The sequence below is a fragment of the Dromaius novaehollandiae genome, chromosome 9, assembly GCF_036370855.1.
Source record: "Dromaius novaehollandiae isolate bDroNov1 chromosome 9, bDroNov1.hap1, whole genome shotgun sequence".
In the NCBI taxonomy this organism is placed as follows: Eukaryota; Metazoa; Chordata; class Aves; order Casuariiformes; family Dromaiidae; genus Dromaius; species Dromaius novaehollandiae.
The window spans coordinates 28,075,481-28,087,917 of NC_088106.1; the positions used below are offsets into that span (position 1 = coordinate 28,075,481).

At 40.5% G+C, this 12,437-nt stretch overlaps 2 protein-coding genes across 3 annotated transcripts in view; one reads left to right on the forward strand and one right to left on the reverse strand.

Annotated features, from left to right (window-relative positions):
• The window catches only part of LIMS2 (LIM zinc finger domain containing 2), a 35,667-nt gene that overhangs the window by 18,228 nt on the left and 5,002 nt on the right, over positions 1-12,437 (forward strand). Inside the window, exons 5-8 of the mRNA XM_026109585.2 lie at positions 9,501-9,650; positions 10,503-10,653; positions 11,366-11,458; positions 12,295-12,343. Coding sequence (XP_025965370.1) covers positions 9,501-9,650; positions 10,503-10,653; positions 11,366-11,458; positions 12,295-12,343 — 443 coding nt within the window. The remainder of the gene's footprint in view (positions 1-9,500; positions 9,651-10,502; positions 10,654-11,365; positions 11,459-12,294; positions 12,344-12,437) is intronic.
• GPR17 (G protein-coupled receptor 17) lies at positions 1,306-7,558 on the reverse strand. Of its 2 annotated transcripts, XM_026109582.2 has the most exons (3): positions 7,163-7,558; positions 3,064-3,190; positions 1,306-2,937 (listed from the first exon to the last, which is right to left on the reverse strand). In XM_026109582.2, exon 3 carries the CDS (start codon positions 2,901-2,903, stop codon positions 1,869-1,871), a length of 1,035 nt encoding a protein of 344 aa, XP_025965367.2. In that variant the 5' UTR covers positions 2,904-2,937; positions 3,064-3,190; positions 7,163-7,558; the 3' UTR covers positions 1,306-1,868. The 2 variants fall into 2 exon arrangements, with proteins under 2 accessions (XP_025965367.2, XP_025965369.2); XM_026109584.2 differs by lacking the exon at positions 3,064-3,190.

Genomic DNA, 12,437 nt, shown 5'->3' on the forward strand with positions numbered 1-12,437 from the left:
ATAGTAGGTGAGAAACAGAGGGATTACGTGATCCTGGGCAGACTGCTTATCAAATAAGCTGCTGAGCAGGAAATCAAGGCATAGCAAAAGACCAAGAGGTTAACACTAGATTTACAGTAAAATATATTCAGTATAAGATTCCTGTGGTCTTTGTAAACCATTCGTTTTATATACAGAAATATAAAAACAAGTCCTAAAGTTTGATTAATGCATTTAATTAAGAAGTAAGTAATTAAAAGCATAAAAGGATACTTATACAAAAGCACATCATGATAAGAAAATAAAACAATCCAGCAGTTAGCATTCAGTGTTGCGTGATTCATTGTTAACTTCAGGCTTTCATATGTCTTGAGCAAAGCCTAGTAGTATTCTGGAGTCTGTAGTCTCAACTTCTGTGCCTTAGACTTTAGAGGTGGGCTTAATAGATTTTCTCTTGAGACCTAAGCTTTTTAGGTTGGGCTGTTTTCATAGCACTTAGGGCAGTTCCTGGGTGTTTTGGGGGAAGCAGCCTGGATTGCAGCAATGCAAGCAAGATAAAATATGTTTGATTTTGTAACTTATGGACCAAACCTGAAAGGTAAGGATCTCATTCCTAAAGCATGGAAAAGGGGGTTGTGCATGTGTGTATCTATACATAAAAAATATAACCCACCTATCGTGATTTCCAGTAACATCTATCTCCATAGCATAGAAGTATTCTTCCAGAAAATATTACTGGAAACTCTTGGGATCTTTTTCCCATTACTCATAGTACCTCATGATCTCCTTCCCTGGTGTGCCTGTCATTCACAGATGTATTTCACTGGATGCAATTTGTATCAGTGAGGATATGTAAGATAATCTCTAACCTACTTTATTGCAGCAAATTCATAGTCTTGCTAAATAAGTCACAGAAATTACATTATTATAAAACACCTCAAAGACAGGAATCTCGTTTGGGCAAATTGGGCTTCACTTCTTCATATGCTCACTTTTCACCTTTGCAATTTTTTAAAACAGGTTCAGCATTTTATGATTCACTATGTAGTAAAGATGAATGCTGTGTTTCTAAACAGCCCTTTTCCGTTCTTTCTTTAGTTTGAGGGTTATCAGGATATCTGATACATTGCAGGGAACTACATAGAAGATGCTCTGTAGTAAAGGTTGCCTGGCTTCTGTCTGCAAAAAGCCTTCAGGCCATGGCAAAGGACAGACAGAAAAGTTAATGTGGTGTTTATTGCTCATCTCCAGCGATAAATGCTGGCAAGCAGTCTAACAATTGTGACTCGTACCTTAATTCCAGTCCTGGTTGGGTGCATTGCAGCATTTTTCTTTCTTTTTTTTTTTTTTTCTTTTTTTTTTCTGCCACAATTTAGCACCAATATCCTGTCTGCTGCACTTTGAATTTGCTGAACTGAACTAGAGGTACTACTATACTGTCTGTTCAGGCAGGTCTACCGCAGGAATGGATCTCTACTGCTGGCATGATACAAAATTTTAAAGTAGGCTGTATGCTTTATGCAGAAGCAGACACATTACTGAATAATTTTAGGGGGTGAATTTTATCTCTAAGAACAAGATGTCCATTTAAGTGCTTCTTTGTTCCCTTCCCAGTTCTTCAGTATCCAGCCGTCAGTGTCACATCTTTAAAATCAGTTGGGCTATTATTGTACTTCTGTTTGCAGCTTCAGTAGGACAAGAACATGTGATCTCTGTTGTCAGAGGCATTCTTCCTAATTGTAGTCCCTCCAAAATGACAGAACTTCCCTCCTCAGGAATGAGTTTGACTCTGGGTGGGCTGTCTCCTGTCTGTATAGCTGCATGCCTGCTCTCTTGGCTGGTTTTGGTGGAATAGTGTTCTTATGTGGAAGTGGTGGCAAGAATTATGTTCACAGTTCAGATTTGGCACTTAGTGAGCTTTCATTTGTCTTACCCTCGTAAGTTTGAGGCAACATTACAGTCCTTTTACCACAAAACAGATTGCACAAAGCGTCACGGAATTTCTCTGCTACAAAAAAATACATGACTGGGTCGAGGGCACCATTTAGACTGGTGAGGCAGGAAGTAATGCGGTTACCGAGTGCTAGAACACGCTGTGTTTCACAGGAAGTCTTGGTCCCGTCATAATGGAGAATATAAATGTAGCGATTGACGTGATAAGGTACAAAGCAGATCAGAAAGATGACTAGGACCATGATGATCATTTTGATTGCTTTTTCCTTTAGGTGTTTCTCGACTCTGTTCCCACTCCTCAGGCTTCGGATGATTAATAAGTAACAAGTCACTGTAGTAACAAATGGGAAGGTGAATGCCACTGCTAGGGACACAAGAGCATGACGTGATGCCTTTTCTCTGTAGAGCTGCAGGCAGACTGTTGTGTTGTTCACCTCTGCCGTCTGCACGCTGATCAGCAGGGGTGCCATTGCAACAGCAACTATAACCCATAGAAAGGCACACGCCAAATGGGCGTAGAGGGACCTGCGGAGCTTCATAGACTTCACAGGGTGCACGATGGCTAGGAAACGGTCTACACTGATACACATAAGGAAGTAGATACTGGCATACATGTTGAGGTAAAAAAGAAAACCTGTGAGTCTGCATGGGATCTCACCAAATGGCCAATGATTACCAGAAAAATGATATACCAACCGGGTGGGAAGTACCAGCACAAAGGACAGGTCAGCTACAGCAAGATGCATCAGGAAAATGTTGGCAGGTGTGCCTGACTTTTGGTCCCGAATGAAGAGCCAAAGAGCTAGGGCATTGCCAGCAAAGGCCAGGATGAAGTCCAGGAAATAGAAAGTGGCAAAAAGGATGTTTTCCAGGTGTGTTTCTTTGCCACATTGCTCTGAAGTTTTCAAAAAGAAATTTGATTGGTTTGAGCAATTGAAGAGCAGGCTTGAGGGATCTGCTGGGCCATTCATTCTTCACAACAGGTTTGGAGCACAAAGCAGAAACCTGAAAGAATTGAAACGGTATCTTACAAAAGAGCCTGGTTTTGTGGAAAGAAAACCCATGGGAATCTGTGATGTTTGCTGATACTGGTACTTAATAGGAGAGGTCAGTCTGAGTTATAACACTTACCTTAAAATTCTGAATGCCTCCGGCTCAGACCAGCTGGGTTTTTCCAGACCATTAATTCCTGTTGAACTAACCGCTGTAAAGAGTTAGCTAGCTGGTTATGAACTTGATATCCAGGCTGTGCTGAGACCTGTTGGATGACAGAGTAGTTAAATGCTCGTGTATTATGTTTATGGAAAAATGGAAGTGGATACTGTATGTCTAGCTAGAAAGTAATTGCTATGTTTAATTTTGAAATACTGGGTTAGGACTGAAGAGCTCCAGATGAACTGGCTTCTCTGAACGCAGGTATCTACTGTAAGATGACCTAGATTAGAATATCTGTCTTGTTCCTAGAAGGGATGTAGGACAAGTCTGGTATTGGAGTAATTAAAAATGTTTCAAAGTGCAGGTTTCCTGAAAATCTACAGTGAGAATTATTTTAGTCTGAAGTCCTGTATTTAAGGCAAATACTTTTAGGTGCAATAGCAGAGAAAACTTTTCAGGTGGGTAGCAGCATCTGATTTGAACAGCAAAACACACTGAATTGACCTGGAAAAGATTACTAGCTATGCCCGTGCTGTTGGTCGTTGTCAAAGAGTCATCCTTCTCTACGGGTTTCCTCTTCTCCCAGCATGACCATCTCTCCCTTGAAAGCTCCTCAGCTCCACTGTAGCTTATCTAGGGGCTTTTCCAAGTGGCAGCATAGTAAAACTGAACATACTTTTGCTACTCTTGTTGTTTCCTACCTTTTTAGAGGCTAAGTAGCTAAGGAAGCTGAAAAAAGCTGAAAGAGAGGAAACGTACAGAAAAGCAAAGAGCTAGAGTGCATTGTAGAGATCGCCAAGGCAGTGTCAGGTGAAACTGGATTTGCAAACACTTGGAAAAAAAAAACTGAAGTAATGATAGCAAAAGACAAAAAGAATCTTCATTTGGCTTGGCCATTTGTTTTTTGTCTAGGGAAACTACGAAGTATCTGTTTTTTCCTTTGACATATTTGTCAGCAATGAAAATGTCTATAAAGTGTTTTCTCTTTAAGATCAGCCTGCTCCCTTTCCCCCTCCTCATGTTGAGATTTTAAGATAGTTATTGATACTGTATCACAAAATTTTCAGTCTTGGCCAGAAGCTACTCTGTGTGCTGAAATCTTACATCATTAGACAGCTGATTTGAGGCAGTAGGCAGTGCATCAAACTTCCCAACACAACTTTTTATTCAGATATCTGTAGACATTGGTGGCTGATTGAGAAACTTGAAATGGCTGGTTAGGAACAGACCAAAAATATGGCAAATGGAAACAAAATTCCAAGGTAATTCCCATTTTTTGTTTGGCTTCTGTCACTTTCAGGTGGACAGAAAACTATAGTAGCTAGAGGTGAATACACCCTGGACAACTTTTGCTTAGTTCACACTCAAAGAGACAAAAGTCAACAGAGGAGAGCATAATGAATGAAATTCAGAAGCTGAGATTCCTTCATGTGGCCGCAGAGGGTCCTCCTTACTTCATGCATTGCTTATATATGCTGCATGTTTATGGCACAAAAAAGACTCAAGTTTTGAGTGTATGGGCACTCGTTGTCTGCTGCTAGCTGCATGCTTCTTTGCAGTCCTAGAGATGGCAACATACTGTTATCTTGGAGTTACTAAAGTATGTATGCAAGGGAGACTGTACAGCCTTTTTTTCTGGAGGACATCTAATTCTTTAAAAACACACCTGAACTCTTCAGCTACTCAGTCCCCATTGCTTACATGCACAAAATGAAAATTAATTCTTGTTCTTTTCTGCATGATTTTTTTGGATTTACAGAGGACCCCACAATTGTTGTTCCTAGTGTTTTTGTCGTTTAAAAAGTAAAGTCTACAAGTATTTTTGAACATAAGAGTTTGAAATTTCTATGTGATGGTAACACTGAATACTTAAGTACTTGTCTTCCCTGGATGCAGTTAGTTTGAATATGTATTTTTCTTTTACATACCAAAGGAGGAATAGGAGGAGACCATACCTTTTTACTGGCTGTTAATTTACAATGCTACCTACTACTTGAAGTTCTGGCTAAATGATCTTTTTTGTGACAAGTGGTTTGTTTAAGTATTTCTTCATCTGCAAAAAATGTAAGGAGGTGATCCTTGTACACATACGCACCTGTCAGTGATCGGGCAGTCTGATGGCTAAGTATTACTCTATACCTGGTTGTGACACCACTGAAAAATAGCAAATGCTGGATTGGAGAAGCTTAAAAAGCTGAGGCAAGCATGGTCTTATGGATCAGACAGGGATGACTTTTGCCTCGATGATAGTGACTTAAATCATTCCAAGAGGTGAAGCAGTAAGCAGAGACTTCTTCCCTGTTTTCAAGCTAAATATTAGGGGTTTAGCAGTCTGAAACGTTCTGTCAGAGTTCTCTCAGTGATTTCTGTCTGGATGTGTTTTCATGGCAAAAATACTGTGGGGTGGAGGGGAAAGGAGGATGTGAGGGATATCTAGAAGTCCAGTAGATCAGTGACAAAAAGAGGAAGGCTTAGAACTGATAATAAAAAGTAAATAGATTCTGTCTTTTAAAATGAGTGCCTTCATAGGAGAGCTGCGGTTACCTCGTTTACCTTTGAGAGGAAGGGGGAGAGAGGGAGGGAGGTGTATTTCATTGTCTTGTCAGAAATGATAGAAAAAAGAAATGAGTCTCTAATTTTTCTAAAGTTTTTTAAACTAGAAGTAATTTGTGATCAAATGTTTTATTTTCTTTACAATTCTGTCTGACTTGAAAATCATAGTGTAGTGCTTGACAGGTTCAGAAAAAAAGCTGATGTATTGCTAGAACTAAGCGTTGAACTGGTTTTCAGAATTGAAGCCTTTCCAACAAAAAGCTACCAAGAGTAATAATTGTTTGTATATTTGTAACTGTAGTCAGTATAGAAGGCCCTTTGTTATTATTTAAAGTTGCACTTCTGTGTGTTTCTAACCTATCAATTTAAAATGAATGTGTTTACTTTTAGGCTTTTTGTTTCTTTTTCATTTGATTTGCTTACAAAAAGCAGATTCTCAGTCCTTAAAAAGCTCGTTATACAAGTCTCTCTGAATGCTTAGAGCAAACTAGAAACTTTCCCAAATGCCCCAAATATGTAGTTTGTGCTCGTAGCTATATGGTGCAAGAGGCTTTGACCCCGCAGACAGAACAACTCCTTTAGGAGTCTGGCTCGCTGTCCCATATTTTCCGCTTGGATTGCGCTCTTGGGGTTGTGCGAATATTTAGTGATTTACGTATTGCTGAACAGAGTGCCATTATCCCAGGCCTCCCAGGGCTGAGCTGTAAGAGGCATGTCACTGCTCATTTGAAATGCATGCACATCGGCCATATTTTATGGCCCTGTTTCTCTTCTGCTCCAAAGCGAGCAAGATACCAGTCCACAAGGCTGTCAGTAAAGGCACAGCGTGATTACCCTTTCAGCATGTGCTCTACCTGTCACTAATGTGACAATTCGTAAGCAGCAAAAATAGGTGGCTCGTCATAAATTAGTTATCTTAGCTAATTAGGCAGTTTTGTTCTTCTGCCCACTGTAGATAAATTTGAAGTATGTGTTAAGGTTTTCAGAGTTTCCTGTTCTTACTCTCAGCTAGAGGAGCTTCTGCTTTGGAAATATGTTTGATTGTGCGTTTTTATGATTATGGTTGTAGTGCTTTGTCCAGTGGGAATGTTTCCTATCTTTCACTAAAAATATTTTTCATCAGATATAGTCTACTTCTGACTGAAACATTTCTCTCGAAAATCATTCCCTGCTGAGCCTCACACCCCTCAGCTAGGAATACTGGTTTCTTTGAAGCCCAGAGCAGTGTCAGAGAGTGCTAGTCATAGTATATGGCTGTCTGTTTTCCTGGCACAAGTCGCTGGACATTAAGTACAGAAGTTTAAAAACTTTTATATTTTGGAGGAGCAACGTAAAGAAGAGTGAGAACAGCAAAATTATTCTTTGAACTTTTAAAAATGCTGCTTGTTCTTAGTTTCGAGTATTTCCATTATGTTTGTCAGCCTGTCTGTGTGTGTGTCTCGCCACCTCACTGACGCCAGCCAGAACTAGTGCCGCTAGGAAAGCTCCTTTGTTACTCTCCCAACAGAAGCTCGTCTCTTACCTGTTTATGGTGCCGTCCTACGGGTGGAGTATGGGGTCCTTTGGGGGAAAATCTCAGGGAACTCCTTCTGGTGACAGCAAACCAAAAAGAAGCCACACCGGTGAAAACAATGAGATGATCCAAAAAGAGCATGCAGTTGCAGGCTTAGTGAGGGTGGAGAAGGGACACCCTCTATATAGTGTCCTGCTAGCTCTGATAGCGCATTATCAGCTCAGTCGCACAAGAGAGCAGGGGAGAGGACACCCCAGCACTGAGGAGCAGTCTTCATTCCAGCTGAGCCCTTGGCACGGGGAAGCTGCTGCTGTTACGGATATGTGTATGCTGTATGAATATTCCTATGTTCATGGTGCTTCCTAAAGGCTGCTACTGACCTCCCAGCTCTTGACACAGACTCCTTGGAGTCCTCTGATTATTTTGGGAGGGTGGAGAGAAGCATTGTTCGGGGGAAGTCTGGTATTAATAGACACAACAGGACATTTCAGAATGGGATAATTCCATACTGGTGGGAGTGGGAAGGGGGAGAGGGAGAGGGGCGGCTGCTATGGTAACAGCTCAGCCTGTCCAACACTTCTCTTTGCGAGCAATAGAGGAGGGTCTATGGGACAGCAGAGAGGGTTTCTCAGTGGGGAGGGGTTGATAATGGTTTATCAGTGCAAATGGCTGAAGGCCCCTTATTCAGCTGAATGAGAGGGGTCTCTTTCAGGACACTTGCTTCAGGGTCCCTGTGTCCTGCCCCGTATAATTAGTCTCCATTTGACAGTGCTGAATAAAATTGATGCCTTTATGCTGAGATGAGCACAGCTGCATGTTTCTTTATAATGGGGTGCTGTCTGCTTTTTCTGGGCTCCGTCTGGGAGGACAGTAGTTTCAGCCCAGGAGAGAGACTCTTGCTGACGGGAGGACTCAAAAAATGGAGAGAATAATAATGATACTTAGCACTTAGACAGGCGCCTGCCAGCTGAGGGTCATAAATGTTTGAGATCTCATAACAATATCTGTGTTGTATTCATATCCCCATTTTACAGATCTAAGGGTGATTCATCACAACAGAATTTTGGAAGGGGCCCTGCAATGAGCCCACTACTTTAGCTGTAAATATACCCTTTCCTTTTTAATTTTTCCTTTTGCCTAGTGTCTTTTGAGAATAACCTGTAAATCTCAGTTTCGCATAGGATACAGTGAAAGGAATTAAGCAGGCTTGTCTGTTTTGTGAGAAAGAAACCTGCAGAAGTCATTCCACTGTCACTTTTATTTTAGCATAAATTCTTCCCAGCCCACAGCATTGCTGCCAGAGGGGTAGGTAACTAAACTGAACAGGTTCCCCTCAGAGCTTCCAAATATTGGGATAGACTTTTATGTCTTTGCCCAAACTATTACCAGAAATTTGGCTTGTGTGCCTGTACAGAGCTGTGCTTGTTGCTTGTCCTAGAACATGAGAGAGAAACATAGTTATGTTTACCACATGAAGTTGTGTACTTCTTTATTTTCTTTAACTTATAACAAAAGGAGTTTATGGACAGAGGATCTGGAATTCAGGAATCTCTTGTTTGTCCTAGCTATCAAAGACTAAGAAATCCAGCCATAGTAGAAGCATTCTAGCAGTGTGCTTTGGTTTAATGTTTTTTATTATCCCTTCTTGACTCCTCCCATTGCTGTAAAAGCTCCACAATGTCAGGCTTCCATAGTTATTAATAGGGAGAGGGTGCTGCCACTTTTCTTCCTTGCCCACCTCTCAGAAGAGACCTAGCAGAACTGGAAAGGTTACATAGAAAAATGACAGGTGATTGTAGACATGGAACACTTCCCAGTGAGGAACAACTAAACAGACAAGCACTTGTCAGCCTGGGGAAGGGAAGACTGAAACAAGATGTGTCAGAGATCTGTAGATCTTGAGTGGCATGAAAAGGGTGACTATTGATTTAGGTGTTTATTGTCACCTGTAATACAAGAACTAGAAGACATAAAGTCAGCAGATACGAAACAAATAAAAGGGAATGCCTCTTCATACATTGTGTAGTTGAGATGTTTGCTTTTTGCAGTAGTGTGCTGTTGGTGACAGAAGTTTATACGGATTATAATATGAGTAGACAAATCTATGGAAAATAATCATCAAGAGATAGTGTAGATCAGTGAATGCTAGGGGAGTATTCAAAGGAGGTATAACTCTGTGCCTGCTCTATTCTTATATTCTTTCCTGTGCAAGCAGTGTTAGAGACAGAACACTAAATTAAATGATATTTAGTCTGATCTGATAAGGCAATTCTGGTGTTACTTAAAGTACATTGTTCTGGGGGGAAGAATTTACTAATGTTGTCCTTTCTTTCCTTTGTTCAACCAGGCATCTGTGCAGGCCATGCCATAACCGTGAAAAAGCTAAGGGACTGGGAAAGTACATCTGTCAGAAGTGCCACCTGATAATTGATGAGCAGCCTCTGATGTTCAGGAATGATTCCTACCATCCAGATCACTTCAACTGCACCCACTGTGGGTATGTTCTCGTATCCTAACCCCGACGGCAAAAGGGTTAGACAAACAGTATAGTCAGTAATACAGTCCTTTCCAATGCTTGAACTTTACTGCCTTCACATTGTCAAATAGAAATTCTATGAGAAAAATGAAAAAGAATTGGAAAAGCATAGAAGAATTGCTGTTTGATTTTGCTGTTTGATGTTCTTCTATGTTAAGCTAGAATAACACCATTTTATACTGACAGTGAAAACAGTCCCTTGGCATGAACTTACCTCAAAGGCTACATCAAGATTATAGTAATAGTGTTGTCCAAACATAGCTGTTGACAGAGTATTCAAAATAGTTTGACTTTGTATTTCTGTTTAGAAAAAAATGATTTGGAGAGCTGTGTGTCTGTCTGTCTGGTACAATCCAATACAGTACTGATACCTGTCTGAGTTACTTCTCACGAAGGCGGTATAATTGGAGCACAATACTCCCCTAGGATGGGTAACACTGCTGAGGAATAAGGTAAATTGTTCTGTACTGAGCACTGCTAGAATGGTCCTTGCACCTGAGCGATGGCAATCAAAGACAGCTTGATTACATGACACTGCATCACTCCATGTAGGTATATCTCATGCTTTTGCCAGAGTATCTAGCCATATTAAGACATGGTATTTCACATATGTTCTCTGTCTGCCAAACTGAGAAAGCTCATAAAAATGAATTGACAATAACTGTATTTCACTAGTACAATTTAATATCTCACTATTTATAGCATGATTATTGCCAAAATGTGTCTGTTTTCAAGTTTAGTCCTCCAGAGCTTCATCTCAGACATTAAAAAGCTTTTGGAGTTCTTATTTCAGGGAGGCGTTTGTGTTTTCAGGAAGGAGCTGACTGCTGAGGCCCGGGAACTGAAGGGAGAACTGTATTGCCTGCCTTGCCATGACAAGATGGGAATCCCTATCTGTGGAGCCTGCCGCAGGCCCATTGAGGGGCGAGTGGTCAATGCTCTGGGAAAACAGTGGCATGTTGAGGTGAGGCCTCTCCAGATGCCTTCAGAAGGCATTTTGAAGAGGACGAGTGCTGTTTGGAAGCTGCGGATGTTCGCGTGATCCCTGTCTAGTATGAATTCATGCAAAAAAGTTGCATTGAAAAAATTATTGCAGAATGTGGCTTAACTGGTTAGCGTTCACTTACTAGGGTTACATACATCCTCTCCACCCCCAATTAACAAGGTCATAACAATGTTAGAATTTGTAATGTAGACAGAGCCACCATGATTCTTGCTTTTTAAGCCTTTTCAGCTTATTGTTTATATAACTTTTGGCTTGTCACAGCATGCCCTGAAGTTTTTGGTAATTCATGTGTTTAGTGATTTAAGCCTCCTAAGGGCTGAGCTGTGAAGGAGATGCTGTTGCTGATTCGAAATGCATGCACACCAACCATATTTTATGTTCCTGTGTTTCTTCCCTGAAACAGGCGAGATGACAGTCTACAAGTCTATCAGTATAGAAACAACATGATTATGCTTTCAGCAGGTGTTCTACCTACCATTAATACAATGCTTAATTAATTATTACCATAGACTAAATATTTCCTCTTTCTTCTCACCATTTTCCTGTCTTGAGTTGCATTAAAGCATTAAGTCTCTTGTATTGAGCTATGAATTGCAGCCAGAGATGCAAGTCTTTCCCCAGCGATGCAGAAGTTGTTTTACCTGCCAGTGAATGGCTTTTTCTTTTACAGCATTTTGTTTGTGCCAAATGTGAGAAGCCATTTTTGGGGCACCGACACTATGAGAAAAAAGGACTGGCTTATTGTGAAACTCACTATAACCAGGTAAATTCTGCCATCTCTATGTAGGTATTTGTTCTGACTGACAAACGCTTTGGTAATTTGAATTTATAGATACAAAGCAGTATGAAGAAATTAGAGCTTAATTTAAAAAAAATACCTCTTCTCGGTAGAAATGAAATGTGATACTGAGAATAGAAGTGTCTTGGGGAGATTGATTTTTCTTTGTCCCATTGACAGCAAAAAAACCCACTGACTGCATGTTGCCACTAAAATCCCTGTAACTGTACTCTGAAACAATTGGTGTAGACTTCTTGGATGACTGCTGGCTTCTGTTGGCCTAAGATAAATGATGTGCTGTCTAAACTATAAGTAAAGTGTTTCATGAACCAATCAAAAAGTAATTTTTCTGTATGACTGTAGTGAACAGCTATGAGTTAAGTATTTTCTTCTATCAGAAATTAATCTCTCCCTCTGTCTTAAAAGATAAGTGTTACTGTTTTAAAAGTAGCTCTAGGCTTTGTTTTGATGTTTCTGGTTTGGCCTCAGGAGATATGTCTTCAGTAAGCATCATACTCCACTGATTCTCTCTTCCTCAGCCACATGTGCAGAACTTAAAGATCACATAACAATGGTAGAGTGTGAGGCATCAACAAAAAAGGTCTTGTAGGATTTAATGGTACAATATCCAAATGAACATAGACTATTTGGCAAGCGTATGAGAAGTTATTCAGAAGATTTAAATCAGTATATCTGGGGGCTTTTGCAGTATCTGGGAATTCACTGATTGTTAAGATTTAATGTTTGCACCAGCTGTGTGTTTTGAGGAGCATGAGCAGTCAGTAACATAAGTTCCTGTTCTTATTTCTTTTGCTGTGTAGCTCTTTGGAGATGTCTGCTACAACTGCAGCCATGTGATCGAGGGAGATGGTAAGATTTGTTCTCTCCTTGTTTTGGGTCACTGTCCCTGTTCCATTTGTCAGTGCAGCTGTTGCAGTCCCACAGTTGCAAGGCACCAGTGTTT